The sequence below is a fragment of the Phascolarctos cinereus genome, unplaced genomic scaffold (assembly GCF_003287225.1).
Source record: "Phascolarctos cinereus isolate Bilbo 61053 unplaced genomic scaffold, phaCin_HiC Scaffold_3;HRSCAF=262, whole genome shotgun sequence".
NCBI classification, from domain to species: Eukaryota; Metazoa; Chordata; class Mammalia; order Diprotodontia; family Phascolarctidae; genus Phascolarctos; species Phascolarctos cinereus.
The window spans coordinates 29,813,511-29,837,145 of NW_027555736.1; the positions used below are offsets into that span (position 1 = coordinate 29,813,511).

At 37.2% G+C, this 23,635-nt stretch overlaps 1 protein-coding gene across 3 annotated transcripts in view; it reads right to left on the reverse strand.

Moving 5' to 3' along the window:
- HERC4 (HECT and RLD domain containing E3 ubiquitin protein ligase 4) overlaps nt 1-23,635 on the reverse strand; it is an 87,398-nt gene that overhangs the window by 44,365 nt on the left and 19,398 nt on the right. For all 3 annotated transcript variants that reach the window (XM_020998167.2, XM_020998165.2, XM_020998166.2), the window contains exons 4-8: nt 19,314-19,473; nt 12,264-12,340; nt 7,134-7,355; nt 4,320-4,411; nt 2,162-2,292 (exon numbers count right to left, since the gene is read on the reverse strand). In XM_020998167.2, the coding sequence (XP_020853826.1) occupies nt 2,162-2,292; nt 4,320-4,411; nt 7,134-7,355; nt 12,264-12,340; nt 19,314-19,473 (682 nt within the window). The remainder of the gene's footprint in view (nt 1-2,161; nt 2,293-4,319; nt 4,412-7,133; nt 7,356-12,263; nt 12,341-19,313; nt 19,474-23,635) is intronic.

Here is a 23,635-nt window from a genome sequence, read left to right on the forward strand (position 1 = left end):
GGTTGAACAGAATCTGAGAAACTGCATAATCTTCAGCTGCTTCCTTACCAAATAAGCCATCTATTTAGCACCAGAGCTCTTCCAGGGCCATTTTATGACTGAAGCACAGAATGCCAAAATCTCAGGACTCAACCCAGTGCCTGGCAAACAGTAGGTTCTTAATAAACAAGAGCTGACTGAACAACCCAAAGTGCCAGAGACACTACAGGCAACGGGGAGATACACAGGTATGTTTAAGCATGTGGCCACACTTCACCAGAGGTATGATAGCCAGGTGCTATGATAGCCAAGCAAAACACAGCATAAAAGAGATTCAGGAAATCACAATCAGAGAGGGAAGTGGGCCAGCCATGCAGCATGACCACAAAATTACAGACACAGAGCTCAAGTAAAGTATGGGCACCCAGGGAAGGGTAGAAGACCTAAAGGACTTTCCCGTACAGTGGGGTAGGTATAAATCCTCCCTAGAGGATTTATAAAAAGTAAACAAGAAACACATAGGATGAGAAGATGAAGATGGGTTGCAAGAGGCCCACTGAGTACATACTCATATTAGTGACATCATGGAAACCTTTAAACAAGGGTGTGGGGGGAGAGGATGATCACTGGCTTGAGGCAGCAGATAAAGAGAGCACCAAAGGAGAAGGTAAAAGGAATTTGCCTCAACAAGGTGAAAGAATAAATCTTCTGAGATTGGTAATGATAATCTTGAGAAGTCAAGGACAAGAGCTAAAAAAAAAAACTCTTCAGAGAGTCTCAATCTTCAACAGGAAGTTATCATCTCCTTTAAGTGTTGGGGACAGGGGAGGGACAATCACTAAACATTTGTGAATTTGAAGAGGAAAACATATGGAAGAGTGGTGGTAAAAAAAAAAAGACTGAGAATTAAAAGTGAGTAGAGTAGAAGGGCTAAACTGCCCTAAAGTTGGTAAAGGTGATTAAGTGTGAAATGACTCAATACTGTAACTTTCAGCAGAGATGCTTAGCAGCTTGAAAACAGGAGTAGAGGAATCAGACAGAATTATCACTCAAGGTTAAGGACATATCAGGAATGGTGGGATGGTGTGGAGTCTGAGGGGACTTCACCAGCCATCCAGTCCAACCCAGACTCAACAGAAATCCCCACTAGAACATCCTACCCAAGAAGCCCTCCAGTGTCTACTTAAAGGCCGCCAATGCGTAGAAGCTCATCAATTCCTGATCTGGCCCTTTCCATGGACAGCTCTAACTGTTAGAAAAGCTTTCCTAATATAAAACTACATCTGCCTATTTGTAACTTGTAACTTTTCGCTCCTGGTTCTGCCCTCTGCAACCAAACAGAATAAGCCTAATGTGCTTTCATACAATCACCAAGTCAAAGCTGGGGATGGAGGCAAAGCAGGTCAGAATTCAAGAGATGGACTGGGGTAACAAGAAAAGGTAAAGGGATTAAATGTCACAATGAAGGCAAATGACTTATCTTACGTGAAAGAGTGGGACAAGTAGAACAACAGATTAGAGGTAGAGAAAGGCAGTTCACACTCTCAGATACCGTGCTCTCCCAGGGCGCAAAGAGACCCAATGTGTTGTCCCCATCACACAAGGTTAACATGGGGTAAAGAAGACTGTTAAAAAGAAATGGCTGAGGAATCACGTAGTCCCAGTTTAGAAAGGTTTCAGACATGAATATTAATGTCCCTGAGGAGAATGACCAGAGGTGGTTTAGCCAGAAAGACAGTTTCTTGGGTGACTTTAGCATCCTGCTCCCAGTCTTTCTGGCTAACCATCTCTGGTCATTCTCCTCAGGGACATTAATATTCACATCTGAAACCTTTGTGACCCCATTTGAAGTTTCCTTGGCAAAGATACTGGAGGGGTTTGCCATTTCCTTCTCCAGCTCACTTGACATGAGAAAACTGAGGAAAACAGGGTTAAATGACTTACCCAGGTTAGCACAGTTAGTGAGTGACTGAGGCCAAATTTGAACTCAGGTTTTCCTGACTCCAGGGCTGGCACTCTATCCACTGTGCCACCCTAGCTGCCTGAACTCTTAATATTATATAATACACATATAAAACTGATCTTTATCGTAGACTGGGATACAAAGATGATGGGGAAAGAAAGAGAAATAATATGTTACAGGAACACAGACCCCAGAATTCTGTTTTCCAATGTACTTTACCGTCCACAAGCAATCTGTGTGACAATGCTTCCCATAAGCTCAAAAACCTTTCTGGGGTTTATCTCATGACTGGTTGAGTTATGCCCCAATTGACCATAGCCTCCAGCTCCGAATGTAAAGACCCCGCCTTCCTGGAAAAAATACAAAGTACCCAATTTATTACATTAAGGACCACACCTCATAAAAATGTTTCTTTACTGCAAGTCCATTTTTTTCCCCTTCCTATGCCTTCCCTACAAGACACTGTAATGTGAGGATAACAACTCTAAATATTTTATAATTTCAATTTACTTACAGTCTTGGGATGAAGGCTAGTGCTACAATTATACAGTTACTACTGTATTATTAATTTACTCACATAGTTACTACATTATTCTGAAATAAATATTAATGACTATCACTACTAAAAAGATGAAAATCCTCATTTTTCTCTTGGCATTTTCTTCTATAACCATTATTATTATCTTAGTGAATTCTGATTATATACCAGCAGGATTCCACTAAACCTAAAACTGATGGAGTTTTTATATTTTCACAACATACTTATAACTAATAAAATTGGAAGTGTAACCAGGGGGCATATGTATCAAATTACGTAAATGTTATTTTTACATTATCGAGGGATTACTTCAGGATTTTTTATTATAAATTATTTGTTATAAATTCTATCAGGAAGAACCAGTTTTGCTCTCAATTTAAATCTAAGGAAAAGAAGTCATAATTTTCTTCTCACTCTACGTTATTACAGATGGCATACAAAAATTTTAAAATTCAAATTAAGTAATTCTACTTTCTTTTGATTAGAACCACCTCAATAATAGCCTCAAATTGTTCAGCTGCAAAAGTGTGCCACCAGTCACCACTTCTGCATGAGCGATAATTTTTTAAATTCCTTTTTCTTCACTAGACAGAAATAGTAACTTTGGTAAATGTGAATGACTCTACAAAATAAGTTTTGGCTAATAGTATAGTTAATTCTATTAATCTTCTTATAATAAATAAAAAACCCTATAAAACACCTTGATTGTTCTAATGTTTTCAATTCTTCTAACTCCCAATAACTATAATGAAAATTGCTAAAATTTTTATTTGACTATATGATTTAATGATTGCAAAAAACCTACTGAGAATGAATGCTTGAAATCAAGCAAAAGCTTGAGAAGTAAAATTCTGTAGACTAATAGCAGTTAACTTGAAAATTTGTACTTACTGCATTTTGGAAATCTCAGACTGACAAATATTTGTTAATGATTAAGAATATCACTTATTAGCATAAGTCAGTTTTTACAAATCAAAAATCAATTCTAAATATGTGGGAATATGAAGTTCCAAATTCTAATGAGCACTTCATCTTTCCTAACCATGTTTATCCACCATGCAGAGCAGAAAAAAAGACAAATAAACATACTAGTTTCAAATCTGGTCAATGTAAGACCCTGCCAGTCCTCTTTAGACATAAACATTATTACAATAATGATTCTGAGAAGATCTGGGGGATCATGGCAATTTTTGCTTTCCGCTCAACTGCTGATCTCTCCATCAGACCAAGCAGCACTGACACTGAATTAGCACTCACCCCAAGACAGGGTGCTCCTTCCAGGTCAGGGTTGAAGCCACTGGCAAGATTGTGTGAGGAAAGCTCATATTGTAACTGCTTGCACAGTACTTGGCCTGTGAATAATAGAGGGCTTCAGTTTCCTCTGCTACTTAGTGTAAAATATTTATAAGCCAAATGGATGCTAAATTAAAACAATACACAGCTGTAAAGTATAACTGGGAATTAATCTATCCAGCATGGCAAGCCACAAAGCACTGGAGGGGAAGCTTTAACACTGAAAATTTTATGTCTCAGCGATACTTAACATAGAGCTGTAAAATTATCAACAGAAAGTATTACATGTAATGTCATGCCATTGTTTTTTTTCTTTTCTGACACAAAACACTGCCAAATGACAGAAAATGAAGACAAGTTGGAGACAATTACTGGAAATTAGCATTTATAATATTCTCTTTCATTACCGATATCTTACTAACAATAAACCACTGCACTCACGTTTTAATACACTGAATGACACTGAAAATAGTTTTCATTACATCCAAGAATTGTCCTGATTTTATTGCTACACAGAGTACAAGAATGAAGGCAACAGTTTTATACCTTAGTAAGAGCTGCTGTGTGATCTTCTCCACAACAAATGTAAACTATTTTCTGTGATCTTAGTGACTTCAACAAATTAGGAACAAACCTATCTGAAAATTTAAACAAAAATGTTAACACTTTTAAATGCATTTAATTTTAAAATTATGTCAATCATTTACTTTACTAAGGTTTAATTTGCTTTCCTTGAATACATCTCTGATGGGAACATACAATGAATCCATAATAACAGCTAACATTTGCATAGCACTTGCTATGTACCAGGCATAGTGCTAAGTAAGCACCTTACAATTATTCTCTTATTTGAAACTCACAACAACCCTAAGAGGTAGGTGCTATTATTATTCCCATTTTATAAAATGGGGAAACTGAGGCAAACAGAGGCTAAGTAATTTGTCCAGGGTCACCCAGCTAGCACGTATCTGAGGCCACGTGTGAACTCAGGTTATCTCCCTGGCGCCCTGCACACTGTGGCGCCTTCTTGAAGGTGGCTGTCGTCATATCCCCAGTTCCTAATGCAGCACCTCGTACACTTATTAAATGCTTGCTGAAGTTATCTGCTGTATTTCCTAAGTCACGCAGCACATAAATAGGAAAACTCATACTAAGAAGGCAGGAGGGGGATCAAGTCCATACATTCTAAATTAAGTACTAGTGATACAATGAAACATGTTGTAGAGACAAGCTTTTAAGTAACAGAGAATGACAATGTTGAACCGATTTCTTTAGGCTCTAACCCCTGTTGTCAAATTTAAACCAGCCTCAGAGGTTAAAGCACACAATGTAAAAATCTCTTCAGAAGGGCATGAGAGGCCATGTGGCGTGGTGAAAGACACCACGGAATGGGAATCAGGCAATGTGAGTTCTGGGCCTAGCTCTGTTACAAACAGCCATCTCACCCTTTCCAAGACACTTGGAACCTCAGGCTCTTTGCTACTGATGTCTCTTTCCCAGACAGAAGGTCAGGCTTCCTTGAAAAGCTCATACCATGTAAGGACATCTAAGGAAAAAAACTCAGAATTGCATCAGTGTATGAAGTCCCAGGGAAGGAAACTCCTGCTGTTAATGCAGGTTGGCACCTTCTCCACAACTGTCTGATTGCCTGACAGCACTCAAAGACCACGGCTTGTCCGGGACCTCATGTCATGTCAGTCAGTGGTAGGACTTGAACATAGTCTTCCTGACTTCCAGATCAGCGTTCTATCCAATGGTACCATTCTGTTCTTCAAAACTACTCATCCAATTCTTATTTAATGTGCCTAAAACTATTTAGAATAAATCAAGAGGAAACATGGGATAACAGATATAGGGCCAACCTAAAAGCCAAAAAGGCCTGCACAACACATCCTAGCTGTCAATAACATCACTTCTCAGTGGCATCAAACTCAAAAAAGACAGAGACCACTAAACTGTATCACTGCAGGGCCACAGTATTGACAGTTTTCATATGTAATATTATCTATGTTCTATTATATTTCCTAATCACATTTTCATCTGATTCAGGCCCCACTTGGGAGCATTGTGGGCTGCATGTTTGTCCAGACAACTCTCTAAGCCTCGAGTTGCAGAAAAGATGCTGACCTGCATTGGGAAAGGGAGTTTCCTTACCCGGGAAATTCCACATAGGGATAGGGCTAGCCTTTCTCTAACAATCTCTTAAAAATAAATTATATTCTCAATTCCTGACTTGTCATTTTCAAAGGTGAAAAAAATCTAAAACTCAAGTAGAAAGGGCTTTATAAATAATGAAATGCTATGTAAATGTAACAATAGCTAGCAATTATATCACACTTTAAGGTTTGCAAAGCACTTCCCAAATATTATCCCATTTAATCCTCACAACAACCCTGGAAAGTAGATACTGTTATTATCCCAATTTTATAGATGGAGAAACTGAGGCAGAGGCTAAGTGGTCACACAGCTAGGAAGTGTGAAGGCCAGGTTTGAACCCAGGTCCTTCCTGACTCCAGGTCCAGCACTGTGAACTGTGCCACCTCTATGCCTAAAAAATGTAAACTATTTTACAGGAGATACAATTTTTTTTTAAAAAACAAACTTCACTCTGTCAGGTAGGACCCCACAGATTGTACATCTGCTTAATTATTTGCTTATCAACACTGGTTTTTTTTTTTAGGCAATTGGGGTTAAGTGACTTGCCCAGGGTCACACAGCTAGTTAAGTGTCAAGTTTTTGGTCTGAGGCTGGATTTGAACTCAGGTCCTCCTGACTTCACGGCCAGTGCTCTATCCACTGCACCACCTAGCTGCCCCCTTATCAACACCAACTGTTGCTGGGGATCAACAATCCAATTGCTCTCCTCTCAGATAACTCTCACAACTTAAGAACACACATCTTAATATGCAACTTGGCTCACAATAAGTTACGGACTTTTGAAAGGCTAAATGTATTTTCACTGCTGAACCACTTAACACTTAGAACATCGGAGTCCCATTTCTGTGATCTACCCAAGTGGAGTTTGGTCCCCTTAGAGACTCTGAGGGTTGAAAAGGATTTGAGAGTCTGACTCCTTCATTCTGTAAATGAGAAAATGAAGTCCCTGAGAGCAACTGCCATTTCCTTAACCTCCGAGCTCCTGAGTGGCAAAGATGAGACTAGAACATCAGTTCCGTGACTTTTCTTTGCACTGTCATATGATGACTTCCAACAGGTGTGTGATCTTATAGGGACAAGCGTTACTACATGCAAGCTTCGGGCTGTTAGGGTGCAGTAAAGGTTCAACATAAAAGGACTGACACAGAGGTCTGGACTCTTTCACTGAGCAACTATTCTAAGTAGATGGTGATAGGTACCTACCATTTTCATCATTAAGACCTAGTTGACCAAACTTGTTCCGTCCCCATCCAAAAATTGCTCCTGAAAGAGTGAGAACAAAACTGTGGGCTCCACCTGCAGCTACTTGACTGAAAGGGATTCCAAGGAGAGACTTAAGCAGCTGTGGAGAACTCTGCCTTTTCAACTCAAAGCCTAAACCCAACTGGCCGTGCTTATTCTGTCCCCAGGAAAAAACTTCACTTCCTGCAAAAGAAAAGAAAAAGCACGAATTCATATGACCTGTATCGACACATTTTATTTAAGTTTCTAATCAACAAATCATTCAAGGTTTTTCTTCTCATCTTTTATAAAGTACAAGCTCCCAGAGGGCAGGGAATATTTCAATCTTTGTCTTTGTATCCCAGCATCTGGCATATAGTATGGGAAATGTCTGCAGAAGTGAATCAAATTATAAATACACAAGAGAAGCTGCACTGATCATTAACTCTTTATTTAGCACAGTTGCACTCAAAACTCAAATGGAAAAAGAAGATGCTGACTTGTTAGATGTTCTGTGTTAATGCATTTTTTAAGTCTGGGTAGCTACACTAACCAGGCACAAACTATCACAAAGCATGGTAAGGATTATTTTATTTACCATCAATTGCTGAGAAATCACAAAAAGAAATACCCATTACAAAAATTTAGCTACTTTCATGAGGATGACGGTGCTAGAAGGCTCGCCACCCAAATAATGCAACACTCTGCAGGAAGGGATCATGGAACAGTAAATTCTCTGACCGTATTGACTACAAAATCCAATTTACATTAATTAAAAGTGTGAAGACAATTATAAGGACATGTCTAGATTGCTTATGAAAAACTTTTTTAGTACTTACAAAACCAGGTTAGTGCATTAATTCTACATATTGCTTATATATGCATTAAACCTGATGTACTAGACAATATTTTTTTAGCCTTAAGTTTGTGCTGCTGAATATCCTTTAAAGTAATAAAATTCCATTTCTTTTTAAAGACAACAAAGCAAGTCTTCAGTTTAGAGGTTTCACCAATTCAAGATCCCCTCTCCCTCCTTTCACAATTGCCCCTTTTAGAGACAATCATGCTACAAGTGGATACAAATCACAAATCATTTACTTTAGCTACAAGTGTCAAAAATGAATACTTTCTTGTTAGCAAATACCATCAAGATGGCATGCAAAGCATATCATGAAACAGTGACAGAGGAAACTAAGGAAACAGTGAATAAAGGGCTGGGCCTGGAGTCCAGAGTTCAAATGTGACCTCAAATACTCATTAGCTGGGTGACCCCAGGCAAGTCATTTAACCTTTGTTTGCCTCATTTACCTCAATTGTAAAATGAGAACAATGCCTATGCCTGTCCCACACAGGGCTATTGAGAAGATTAAATGAGATCAACGTGTGAAGCGCTTAGTACAGTATCCAGCATATGGAAGCATCTATGTAAATGCTTATTCTCTTCTCTTTCCCCAAAGCAAAATGGGATGATATGCCTGAATCTGACTAAACTAAAGCTATCTTTTCCCACATAATAAATTACATATTCATCATGTTCTCTCCTCCTTCTCTCTGCAGGAAACAAATAAAGCAGTTTCAAGAGGCTCCTCACTCTTTTCCTCTGAACCAGACAAAAGTCAAAACTAAATATACTGTAGGCAAGCAAAAGCTCACCATTCCTCAGAAAAAGACTTTTTTAAAAAATTTTGTGCTTTCTGTGAATTTGAAATGATATAAAATTGGTTTTAATTTATCACCTATTTTGGTCAGATAATTCAGTTTGGTTGTTACTTTGTGAAGACGTTTCCTTCCCCCCCTATGATAGAGTTCTTCCTTCTCTCAAAACGGCAGGTCCTAAACGATGAGTCTAAAACTCACGAGGCAGGCTAGGGTTCACTGTACTCAGATGAAGCTGCCTGGTTCCAGTCACAAAGACAGTCTCTAGAGCATCGACTCAAAGCCTGCCCGGGTAGCACAGTGAAAAGATGCTGAGCTCCAGCTCTGCCCAATGCCAGGAGCCGGCTATGCTGGGATCATAAACGTAAAGCAAGAAGAGAACTCTGAGATCCATCAGTCCAACCTGCTCATGTTCAACCTGAGCAGGCCACATGAAAGGCCCTAAGTCAGAGCACCAGCAGGTGACTACAGGTCTCCTGCCTCCAAATCCAGCCCTCTGTCCATTAGGCCACACTGCTTCTTTCAGAGTTTGTTAACACTGGGACAATAATCCGCCCATTACCTGACTCAACAGCAAACATTCAGGAAACCTTACAACGCTATGGAAATGAGAGTTATGAATGATACAGTGGGTGCCCAAGCTCCACCTTCTACCAGATGATAATAATACATACACAGCAAGCTCTCTCTCTCTCTCTTCACAGTCTAATTCTAAACCAATACTGAAAAAGCAGAGCGGAGAACTAAGAAAACTCTTAACTAGCTACACCTTCTCTTTTCCTGAATTTAAGTTTTCACCTGTAAAAATGGAATTATTAAGTGAGACTGAAAATCTAAATTAAAAAGTAAGTAGCAATTGAGAATTTCAAGGATCCATTCTAGATTGGTAAAACTCCTTCAGGCAGACATAAAAAAGTAAAATTTTTAGATAAGACAAATGAAATTTTCTTAAAAAGAACAAACTTTATACACATCAAGTTAAAAAACCATAGTGGGTTTGTTCTAAGTAAGAAAAGCACTGGCACAGGAGATGTGAATGTATGCATCACTTTATACAGTAATGCTACGCAAGTGATCATGATGTCATTATTATGTCACTTCCTATGATGACATGACACTGCAGTGCAGGGTCAGCCCACGGACTACGTCCAGCCTGCCACCTCTTTCTGCACAGTCCAAGAACTAAGCATGGTTTCCACATTTTAAAAGTTGTATGGGAACAGTCAATTCCATTCATTCTATAAGAGCAGCCACATGGCAGAGTCACATGATTACCAAAAAAAGTACAGGTGGTGCTTCTCATCCCATAAAATCTCACTTTAGATCAGCATTAACAGATGAACACTTGTAATCAATTTTGATGATATGGGACATTAACTCTGAACCCCAATTAAACAACAGGTTACTTCCCCAAAAGAGAAGTCTGTTCTTCTCTTTAGTAGACTTGTTCTACAAACATACAAAAAAAAATCGTATTCAATTATTGTCATCGGTAAATTTTCAATTAAGTAATAAGAAATTTGCAGAAACTTGTTTTCAGCCTTATTACATAAATACCTACATGATATCCTTGATTTTGTCCCTTGGCTTACAAAGCCTAAAATATTTACTATCTGGACCTTTACAGAAAATGTTTGCTGACCCTTGTGATCACTCACTTTTTATAAAGGGATATTATGACAAAAGTCTAGTATGAAGGGAAAAAATGAATGTAAAATACAGGCCAGACTAAAGATTGACTAAAACACACTGTAATGGAAGCCCAGGAAAGACACATAATTTTATATGCTTATTTGGTGGTTTTAATGAAGGTATATAAATGAATGCGTACATGGGAAAACTTGTATTAGACTATCTGTTTGAATGTCTTCATAAACATCACTCGCTCACTCCACAAGGAACCAACGTCAAGAATGACAGATGCAAGAGAGATCTCAAATACATTTAGTGCGCCAATGTCATCAAACAAGGCTACCTTCTGTTAACACTTATTTTCTATTTTACAAACATCTCTATGTTGCCCTTAAAGACCGAGATTCTAGTTTAACAGTGTTAATGATTTAACACCGGCTTTATGTAACAGTGGGTTCAATCTGCATCAAGTTGACAGCAAAAGTGAAGTGACTGCTCAGAAGTTTTTCTGTGCTGATAATCAAAATTAGATAATATCGATTGTTAGCTCGGTTGGACAAAGTTGTAGTTTGATTTGGTCTGTTCATCAACACCAAAAAAGACAGAATTTTTCCTCTTGTTCTACCCAGACAACAGATGGGTGGCACCTGCCTTCCTGCTGAATAGAAGTGGTAGATAATTTCGGTTACCTGGGTAGAATCATTTTTGGTGATGCATTCCTTGAAGAAACAACTATTTAACAGTCTGAAAAAATGCCAGCAAAGCTTTTGGACTTAAGCTGTTTTGGAACATCACAGAAATAATCCACAGATTAAACAGATGGGTCTTATGCTGGAGTGTTCACCACCTTATTATATAGATATGGACTCTATGTTGTCTTTATACATGGAAGTTTGACAAATTTTACATATGATGCCTGAACAGCTAATAGAGTTATAATTGGCAAGATGAGAAATGTGATGTATAACCTGTATTGCACTTGCCTCCTCAATGAGGGTGGGTGGAGAGGGAGGGATAAAATTTGGAACACGAAGTTTTAAAAACAAATGTTAAAAAATTGTTTCCACTGGCAACTGGGAAAAAAGATATTCAGGCAAAATCTATTCTGCCCTACAGGAAAACAGAAGAGGAATGGGATAAGAGAAAGAGGTGGGGGGGTGAGATAGAAGGGAGGACAGGTTAGAGGAAGGGATATTCAGAATGCATGCCATCTTCAAGTGGGGGGAGGGATGATAAGTAGAGAAAATTTGGAACTGAAAATCTTGTGGAAGTGAATGTTGAAAACAGAAAATAAATTAATAGAATGTAAAAAAAATTTTTTTTAAAAGATGAGGAATGTGATCAAAGTGGCATATATAAAGTTCATTATGATTCTGTCAGTTTCACTGGATGGATATTTCATGAAGGAAGAACATTAGAATCCTCTCTCCAATCTTTCCAGCTCAGTCAGGAAAAGCATGTCACTGGACAACCCATTAAATAATGCAAAAAGTCCCTGCAGAAGAACATAAGGTCACGTAACATCTGCCCTCATTTATGGATATTTGTAGTAAAAATGAGGCCCACATGGCACAATATGCTCTGGCTTTTCCAAAAACATTGTCCCTGAAAAAGCAATGACTAAGAGAAGAACAAAAAGCAGGCAAGGTACCGATGACAAAGTTGTAATATGGTATCTGTGGGAAACACCTCAGCCTTAAGATTGAATTTTTCTCACAAGTAAACTACCCATAAGATCTATCAAGTGATGGCTCAGTACATTTATTCCCTATAACTACCAAATAAGAATAATGATATTAAAAAAACAAACAAAAAAATGCTTACCTTTTGAGAGTGCAAGAGAATGATAGTAACCACAAGCAATCTGTACTATCTGAATATCTGTCAAACTTTTAATATTTCTAGGAGGGAGAAAAAAGAGACCTCAATCAAACACAGAAATATATGACCATCTGTTCAAATGGCATGTCACAGCATTTTGTCATATTATGATCAGAGCACAATTCCCAAAAGTTCAACAGACAAAATGATGAAAATATTAACTATTTTAGAAAAAGTTTAAGAGATATGAGAAAATACCTTGAAAAGCCAGCACGTACTTAAACAAAGCATACTTATACTCATCCCCAAAGTACTCTCCAGTGTGCTCCCATAATTAATGCATGTTATTTTACTAATGGTCCTAGTCTTCTTTACAGCTGAACTTGCACTGGTTAGGATTTTGAAGACACTGGCATTCCCAGAACATTAATGCTTTATTTTCACTGGTCTTGTGGTTTCTTACTTACTTCAAACCTAATTTTCCCTCTATTAGGCTCCTTAGTGTGGAATGGTTTTTCTAGTGGTACTAACTCATAAAACAAAAAATAGAATCCCTCTTTGCTACCTTTTTGTTTCTATCCCCAAATCAAGCATACTATATGACAAAGTCTTTTTAAACCTTTTGTGAAAAAAATAACATAACTGAATAAAAGTCACACCTAAAGTTCTCTTACATAGAGATCCCTTTCATGTTTAACAGTGGTCCTACCCTATTTTTCCTTTTTATGAATAGATTTCTAAGAAGAAAAATTACAAAATACAGAAGGAATGTTCTTATTTCCTTTTACCTGATACCGCACTTGATTTGATTCTGCCAAATGAGAGTACAGAGCAAGCTCTGACTACAGAGCTGATGCCCATGATTTTCAGGATGCAAGATCTTCAGCAATCAAATTTTTAGTAGGAAAAGGGATACTTACTCTAATTCTACATTTCTGTATTATAAATATTCATTTTTAATTTCATGGATTTATCTTGTAATTACAAAATGTGAAAGTAGCATTACTCCTGATACCAGCAGCCCATGATTTTTACAACTTAACAAATGGATCTTCCCATGGAAATTTTTCTTACTTCAGAAAATGTCATATCTTTGCAACAAACAAAATGACAAAGGACCAGTGGCAAGAAATATGCTTGTGATGTACATGAATGGCTGTTTAACTAAAAAATGTCAAATATGACATCATTTTACACTGCCCCAAGCGCCTAAAAAAGCTGATTCTAGCTGTGGCAGAGACCCAGTGGAAATGTATTAACATTTTGCACAGACTTAAAATACCATTTACTTAAGCATGTTGTACACTAGGCTAAAGGGAATGAATTAATTTGAGGGAATCAAGTGGACTGTTAATTTATAATACAAATGCCTGACAACATTACCACTGCCACAATAAACTGGATCGGATCCAAACAAACCTCAAAGACACATATTTGGAGGCTTTAGTATTAACCTTGTATTAAAAAATTCGGTCAAAGAAACTGTCCTGAAGTTGGTCTGCAATAGCATCCAGTGAGCAAGGAGCGAGCCCTCCTCATCTTAAGACACTTTGCCTGCTGCTTTCTCTAGCGTGCGCTTGATACACAGTCAATAGGTGGAAATACCTTCCTATGAACCGTTAAAAGAAAGTTTCTCCTGCTGGAATGCACTGTTTACTCTTATACGTGGGTCTTAAAAAACAAGGCAGTAGTATATTTTGTTACTTTCGTGAGAACAAAGACAAAACTCAAACAGGTACAGTGGAAACATAAAATGGATCTACCAACTACAGTTTCAGGTGTTCTTTTTTTTGTGAACAGGAAACTAAATTTTTGTCACAATCCAATCTTCATTAGGTCAAATACTCTCTTGTGGGAAATAGGGATACATTTTTAGTTGCTAATAGTTTTCTGTTAAAACTCTTAAGTAACTTTTAACTGAACAAAAAAACAAAAACAAAAATAACACCTATAAATTATATTATTTCCTGCTAATCATTTGTGTGGAAGAAAGCTAAGCTGGCTTCTCACGGTACTTATCTCATTTTTGCTTTTTACTCAAGCAATTTATTCTTCCTTCTCCTTTGTTAGCTGCGTGCTAAAAAAAATCTTAAAAGGTTATTGGATCTCAATTTATATGACAGGACCTGTCATTTAAATAATTTTTATTTATCTAAAACCTTTCAAATGTATATTTAGGAAATTATGAAAATGCTTCACTCCAAGGAATGAATTTCTTTAGATAACAATAACTTTAAAAATTCTTTAGGTCAAATTTTTTTTAATTAAATTCAAATAAAATGTTTGCTCCTTAAGAGAAAAGCTTATTAATTTTACATGTCAATCTTTTTCAAACTAAAATACGTAATTTCCATTTAAAACAGAAATCATATATTGCTGCATCATGTATAGTAATAAGGAGAATGCTAAAGATTAAATAAAATTCCAACAAATCAACTCAGAATTCACATTGACGATTTTGCCAGTAATCACTGACAGTCTGAAATGCCTGTAATTAGACATAATAAAAACTAAGCAATCTCTTGCCTAATGGTATAAAACATTTGTATAGCTTAAGTCAACTTTAAGAAGAAGTTTTGTTTTGCCAAATAGTTAACAGAAGCTATTTTGAAACTATGAAATAGTATTGTTCATTTTTTTGTTTTTAATAAGGAAAAATATATTTCTTGATGTGGGTGTAGGTATTATTATTTCAATTATAGGTTGACATGGCGAATAACTGCTTAAGATCAGGGAAAGTGAATACCATACAACCAGTTAAAGAGTCACTTCCATACTCCTCAGAAATGCCATTTATCACAGCCACAATCCTAAGAAATGCCATTCATTGTCCAACTCATCTTGTCATGAAGCTCTAGGTCAGCCAAAAAACCAGGAAGTTTATAAAGTCCAACTTCTTCCAATGTTTTTCTTAAAATGTTAGTGTGAAAATTCAGATTTTAATTTACTTTGAACAATTAAGAATAAGGACAAGATTAAACTAACATTTTTTAAGAACACAAGCCATTTGTATCCTATCCAAATTCACTGTTTTCTTCAAAATTCCTGATTTCCATAAATACCTTCAGCTGAAATTAGAGACTTACTAGAAGAATTTAGCAAATGGTCTCCCACTGATGTTTCACCTGCATATGGAAACATTTTCAATACTAAGTATCACTGAACTAAGTCATTTATCAGGCCTTCCAAAAGAAACCCTAATTCAGCAAAATCTGTGGTCTGAACGAATCCAGGAAGGAAGTCAAGCTCTCTCTTTCATTATATTCCTTAATTTAATGAAGACTCTAGATGCAGCCTGTTGTCAATTTCTTATGCTCACTTAAATGCAACATTGCTCACCAGGAATTCCTTCATTTCTCTTGCCTCGTTAGAAAGGCTTCTGAGTATTAATTTTCACTCAAGAGAGACTTAAAAATCCTACCTGTCTGCTTCCACCGTCCCTCGTTTGTGTAGCAGAAATAACAGTGAACTCAAAGTAAGAAGATACAGTTCTATCCCCAGCTCTGAAACTTCCTTAGCTAGGTGACTTAAGGCAAGCTTTCTACCATTCAGGTTTGTCACTGTAAAACAGGGATAATACTTCTTCTGCCTACCTTATGGAGCTGCTCTTGGGATTAAATGAGAGAAATGAATGCATTCTATAAAATGGAAATGAAATAACATAAGGCAATATTATTATTCCTGTGGTTTAGTTTAACACTAAATGGAAAGAGTAAGTAATGATGAATGTGAGCCACTGGTGGCTTACCAGGAATACAGTTTAAATTGTCTTTAGCAGAGTCTAAAGTACCTTTTACATGACTTCAGTACTGCCACTTAACACTGCTAGGATAACCTTTCATAAAAAATACCCAGCAAAAATCTGAGTGAACTTAAGATGAATTTAAGTCAGGAAAAATGGCAAAACATCAAAATAAATAAAAATTTATTAATAAAGACTAAAATGAAACACTAGAAATAATAACTTGATGTCATATATGTTTTGCAAAGATAAATGAGACAAGTTTAGAGCTATATACCTGAGTAAGATTTCACCCATCAGATAAGTATATGAAAAAGAGGGGGAGAGGTCATAAGTGTACCATCCAGTCTCATGCAATTTTCAAAATGCAATGTTCCCTTCTGTCTTGATTTTTTTTCTTCCTTATTGTCAACTCTTAATTTATGCAATTCATTGTAGAAATGAGAATCTGAAGGAAGAGGATTATTTTTGGTGCCTGATTTAGAGCTGTCATCATCCAGCCCAACTGCCTCATTTTACAGATAAGAAAACTGACACTGAGACAGGTTCAGTGGCTTGTCTTTGGTGAGACAGACAGTGAAGGAGGAGACCAGGGGCTCTAACCAAGCACTCTAGTCATTGTACCACGCTGCCTCCCTGACAAAACCCGTGAGGGCTGAGGGTGCACTTACCCCTTTCGTAGAGAGCTAGGCCACAGCTTAACTGTGGGTTTGATTGGGCAAGTCACCTTATCTCTCTGGGGCTGTCTCCTCATCTGTAAAACATGGGCAGGGGGCAGGAGGGGAGGGAAAGAGGTGATACCTCACTTCCTTCCAGCACTGTGATCCTATAAACCTGTGACCCAAATCCCCCAAATAAAAAGAATTTAGCAATAATGTAGAATGAGTAAGGAAGACACAGTCAAAGGCACAATTCAGAAGGATTTGAAGGGGAAAGAAAATGCAATAAACAACAGCCACTAAAAATGCTGCCAAAAATTGCTTTGAAAATACTGACCTAGAAAAGACTGACATTAGGAGATCTAACATCAAAGTGTTTTCCAGTCTTAAGAAGCCCAAAGAAATTAGACAAAAGGCTCAAGTGAAGTAAAGGAAAGGAGGGACTGGATGGATGAAAAGAGCACTGGACTTTGAGGTAGGAGACCTGGGTTCTAGGCTCAATGCTACCACTCACCAGCTGGATAAAACACCTTCAAAACCAGAGGCTGCATCGTTTTTGTTCTTTAGTTTTTAAAATCAAGGTATCTTCAGTAAGAATAATGGGCTAATTTAAGCAGAATTAGGCAGCTAGGTGGTGTAGTGCATAGAGTGCTAGGCTTGGAGTCAGGAGGACCCGAGTTCAAAACCAGCGTCAGACACTTATTCCCGCTGTGTGAGCCTAAACAGGTTGACCTCTCTTAGCCTCAGCTTCCCCATCTGTAAAATGTGAGTAACAGGAAGAGAAGGAGAAGGGAATAAGTAATCACACAGCATCTACTACGTGCCAGGCACTATGCTAAGTGCTTCTTAACAAATATTTTCTCATTTGATCCTTACAACAATGCTATTACTAGCCTCATCTTATAGCTGAGGAAACTGAGACAGACAGAGGTTAAGTGACTTGGCCAGAGTCATACAGCTAGTAAGTGTCTGAGGCTAAATTTTAACTCAGACCCTCCTAACTCTAGGCCCAGTACTCTCTCCACTGCACCATCAGCTGCCTAATAATAGCACATATCTTTTAGGGGTTTTGAGGATAAAATGAGATAAAATTTGTGAAATGCTTTGCAAAACTTAAAAGCGCTACACAAATGCTAGCTATTATTATTTGGTTTTTTTCTATGAATTCTTTATATTACCTAATTTGTCAGTATCCAATTTAGCCTGAATTTCTTTGACTTGTTCTGAATGGAACTGAAAGAAACACAACTTAACAGCTTCAATTTTCACAGCTGTGAGACAAAACTTTTCCAAACAGCTACGTTCAGGAACATCAATAGCGCTCTGAGAATTATGTGCATTAATGTTACTGTTGCTCCAGAAGAAACCAAGAGGAAAATAAAAAGTCTTTGTTAATGTTCTACAGCTTTTGGCTACCTAAGTTTGATATGGATAGAAAGTACAGATGACGGACCCCATGAACCTCATCATACTTTGTTCATTGGGACTAACAGAAAATGTCAAATTAGTAATAAAAATCATTAACTATATTATAATATGTTAAACATTAAGAATTACTTAAACCTGTACTTGTACCTTAAAAAAACAAAACCTCTGGACATATATAGGAACATAATGTGATTCTGAAGGGACAAGCTGATTCATTTAGTTTAAATAACTTTAAAAAATAAAAGATTTTACCCTGACATAAATTTATTATGAAGCGTAAGAAACAACAGAAAGAGCTCTAATTCTGCAGTCAGAGAACCTGAATACAAATCCTGCCTCACATCCATTTTGACCAAGTAATTTAATCTCTCTGGGCCAGTCTCCTCATCTGTAAAATCAGAGGATTAGATTCCATGGTTTCTGAAATCCCTCCCAACTCTAGAGCTTGGATCCTATAAGCTTTCATTTTCCTAATACAGTTAATAAATCTAAATTTAACCCTATTTTTGAATCTATACAATAGCAATCAATGACGGGCATCGAGACAGAAAAAAGTATATTTGTTTATTTGAAATACGCCTAAAATTAGTTTGGCAATGCCATATATAGCTTATTTCTTTTGTTCCTGAAACCATCACCAGGATAAGAAGCAAAACAATTTTAACAAGAGCAAGACTTTTTGCACCCTACTACTTTTAGCCATCAAAAGGGAACTACAAAGGTTTACAAATTTACATGGATTTTTAAAGTTTAGCTAACGGCTATCTCTTACATAAAAATCATAGTTCTAAAATCTACGTAAAATTATGACAGTAGAGAGGCATTCCTATAAGAGGGAATTAAGATTTTTAAGCAGGTCTATTCCACAAACTTTAGTAAAATAACTTCTATAAGCAAGCATTCTGATTTCTTAAATTTTTAAAAATTTAATCCAAGGTAGGTAAAGAGCTACTTGGGGGAGGGGCCAATATAGTAAACTGACATGACATTTCAGAACTACTCCTCACCATACACGAAATGAGAGAGTCCATCTAGCGGCCTTATTCCAAATTCGCAAAAGGGGAAAAATGTTTTTAAGATAACTCACTTTTCCTCTGCAAAGCACAGGACACTGGTAGAATGTTTAATAAGATCTTGAAAATGATTTTCACAAACGATCGTTTTCAATTTTCTAATAACTATCAAGAGGAAAAAAAAAGACCTCCTCATGGTCCCCTTTGTTACCTGGGCACTCTGATATATTCTTCTGTCCCTGGCAGACCCAGCTGCCCATCGGTATCAAGTCCCCAAGCATACACCTGGCCCTTATCGTTGAGTGCGAGTGTATGAGCTTCTCCACATGAAACGGCTACAATATTTTGGGCATCCAAGGCAACAACCTGCTCTACAGAAACCAAGAAGGGGAGAAATTATGTTCTAGCTTTGTACTTTCAGTAAGAAGAATAAATAAAATAACCAATTGTATTCATTGTGCAGTGGGTTGTATAAGATCCATTGTTCTTAATATACCTTATAAGCAATTCCAGTCATTTTAAAGATATAAAAACAAACCATAACATGTTTTCTTTCTTACCTTATAACCTTATCTTTTTTCATTAAGGGTAAAATGCAGGTTAATATTTAGAAAATTCGTTTATTTGGGTCCTATTTACACTTCTGCCAAGGCTAATCAATTACTATATTTCAGTAACGTTCTGTCCTCATTAAAGCCATTAGTGCCTAGGGTTAATAACATACTTTCATTTCCAAAAATGCTTAAATTTATTGCATAGCAGAAATGTGGGGTCAGTCATGTGATAATAGTGATATCTGCAATAAAGGAGCAAGGTATTAAACTCATAATTATTTTTCCACAAGAGAAATACAAATAGCTCTCTGATTACTGAACTTGCTAGTTGTTTTCTTCTTCTCAAAGGTCTTTAGGTACAGTGTATTGTGTGTATGTGTGTCTGTGTCTGTCTCCAAGGAAAACTCTTAATTCTACACCTGTTCAGGATACCATTCCATTTGGATATTGATAAATGTGTTCTAACTGTTGGGCAGAGATGTCAGCATACAAGTCCATCTGAATTTAAATACTGACACACATGGGCAGCAGAAGTACACTTCTCTCATAAGCTTCCCCTAAGCTTTACTCTTTAAGCATCTGCAAATGAGCAGAGGTCGCCACAGCTGCCAGTGACAAGCTAACGGATACGATTAACAAATAAATAAACTCCAAACAGAGGAAAATCTAGGTAAAGTTACACACTGTAATATGTGGCAAACTTATAATATAAAACCAAAAGGATCTGCATGATGCTTATATCTCTGAGTTGACATATAAGACAAGCAAAACTACCTTAGCACAGTGCCTGGCACATAGTAAGTGCTTAATAATTGTTGACCGATTCACATAAAAGAACAAGAATACCACATTTTTCCTATTTTGTAATATTGATAAGAAGCAGGAAATATACATCCTTTGATTTGTTCTTTTTAAAAAATAATGTTTTCCCCAGTTACATGTAAAAACAATTTTTAACATTTGGGCTTTTTTTTTTTTAAGTTTTGAGTTCCAAATTTTATCCCTCCTTCTCACCCCTCCTCCCTCCCTGAGATGGTAAGCAATCTGATCATATAGGTTATACATGTATAATCATGTAAACATTTCCATATTAGTCATTTTGTGGAAGAAAATTTGAATAAAACAAAAAAAAAGTGAAAAACAGTATGCTCTTATCTGTAGTCAAATACTACTAGTTCTTTCTCCAGAGGCAGATAGCCTTTTTTGTCATGAGAAAAGCTAAGTCATTCACAGTTGATCTTCACATAGTATTGCTGTTACTGTGTACAATGTTCTCCTAGTGCTGCTCATTTCACTTTGCATCAGTTCATGTAAGTCTTTCCAGGTTTTTCTGAAATCATCGTGCTTGTCATTTGTTTACAATCATACACCACAACTTGTTCAGCCATTTCCCCAACTGAGCAGCATTCCCTCAATTTCCAATTCTTAGCCACCACAAAAAGGACTGCTATAAATACCTGTGCATACTTAATTTTTTTTTTGTTTTCTTTTGTGAGGCAGTTGGGGTTAAATGACTTTCTCAGTCACACAGCTAGTGTCAAGTGTCTGGTCTGAGAGCAGATTTGAACCCAGGTCCTCCAAATCCAGGGCCAGTGCTCTATCCACTGCACCACCTAGCTGCCCCCAATTTCTGTGTATAAATAGGTTCTTTTCCTGTTCTTTGATCTCTCTGGGATACAGACCTAGTAGTGGTATTGCTGGATCAAAGGGTATGCACAGTTTGACAGCCTTTGAGGCATAATTCCAAATTGTTCTCCAGAATGGCTGGATCAGTTCACAATTCCACCAACAATGCATTAGTGTCCCAGTTTTTCCATATCCCCTCCAATATTTATCATTTTCCTTTTCTGTCATATTAGTCACTGATGTGTTCTTCTTCAATAATAGATTCCAAACGGAGACTGAACAAAATCCACAGTAAGAAATTTTTAGCACTACCAAGTCAAGCAACCATTTGCACAACAAATATATTTATTCAAGTCAATCAAATTATTCTACCACCATTCTATAAACACTGAAGAAAACTTGACTCAATTTCAATTTTTAAAAATGTTTGCTCAGAGCTGACAACCTGACTATAAAAACTGCAGGTTTTAAATGTTAAAAAGTAGTATTCAAATGAAAATGCTAGCACACATTTCATGGCTTTATCATAGATCCATGAAGCATCAGTTTTCAGAAGGTGGAGCTTAAACGTGAATCAGAACACACTTCTTAAAACTGAAGGCATAATTCAGATTACAAATCAAATAATTTCATGAAAAGGCATACTTTGTAAGAATAAATTGTTTTCTCTCACAGGACAAGGGATGTGACCCTGGGCAAGTCACTTACCCCTATTTGCCTCAATTTCCTCATCTGTAAAATAAGCTGGAAAAAGAAATAGCAAACCACTCCATTATCTTTGCCAAGAAAACCTCAAATGGTGTCACAAAGAGTTGGACACAACTGAAACAGCTGAACAACATCATATAAAAGTTTCAACTAGTGCATACATTTATTTTTATCATTAGCAAGCTTAATCTTTAACATGAAAAGTAAGATACTTAATTGCAAAGTATTACCTAGCTATGTTTCTGAACTAAATTTAATCCAGTCCCAGTAACCAAAATCTAGCTCCTTCTGCCAATCCAAATATATATATGTATCTTTACATATGAGCCATAAATAAAACAAGAAAAAAAGGGCATGCTTGCAATCCATATATTTATGCTTATTCCCTAGTATTTTAAGAACAAAGAATATTAAAATTCTATATACTAAATAGGGAAATATTAATTTACATAAGCTGGTTTATCAAGGATACAAAAAACTTTGTATGTATCTTGAAACTGCACTTCAAGACCTCTCACAACATAAACATATTTTCCCAGTTTATGTCCTATCTAGTTAGAAGAAACAGCACAAAGTCATGCCTACAAATGGAGCAACTGGCTGGTTGAATGTGGATGTATCCTCAAACAGAATTCTAGTGTAATAAAATGCACTGCCATGCACAAAAGGAAAAATCATTACGGAAAACTAAGCCTTCGATGATCAGTGTGTGTTTCTTCTAAAATGCGTTTTTCTTGGCAGAACAACTGCTGCTGCTGCTGTTTGTTCTTCACTCTAGAAGAGGACCACGATATCAGGGAGGTGATGCCATGACATGCAAGTGAATTAGATTTAAGTGAGGGAGGGCTGTGCAAAGGCACCAGCCTCACTCTCTCCTCCAGAGCCATCTGGATCCAGTGGCCAAATATGGATCAGGACAACTATAGATGGTCCTGGATGCAGTGGCAGGACCTTGGCGTTTTTGAGCTAAGTCTTTTTAACAGGTCTCAATTTGACTGAGACAGCGCCAATTCAGTGATTGAGGCTTAATAAAAAATGAGCCAAAGAATGGCCTCTTTAATACATACATACGTGTGTGTGTGTGTGTGTGTGTGTGTGTGTGTGTGTGTGCGCGCGCGCGCGCGCTCAGAGTTGAACAAACTTGCTCAGGCTCACACAGCTAATAACTGGAAAAACCAAGTATCCACCAAGTATCCTCTTTCCAAGTGTCAGACATACTCCAGGCACTTAGTCTCAGAATCAGAGAACATGTCCTGAAGGACTGAACATTTTCTACTCAAAAACTCCAGCCCAGGCCCTTACTGTCCTGCACCACCCCCAAACTGGTGAGTTTGGCCCCTCATATCTAAGATACAGTCATGCCTCACGTTACACCCCCTTCCCTGCATTACCTTACAGAAGCCTGACTACATTAGCCTGCACTGCTACACATCTCATTCTTGTTTTCCAGTTCTAGAACCATAATCAAATCAACACTACCATGGCTAATAGGAAAAGTGTGCTAATCTACTCCCCCCATCACCATTTTTGTTGTTCAGTCATTTCAGTTGTGCCCAACTCTTTGTGACCCTATTTGGAGTTTTCTTGGCAAAGATACTGAAGTGGTTTGCCATCACCAGACTATCCCAGAACTTTTCAAACCAAA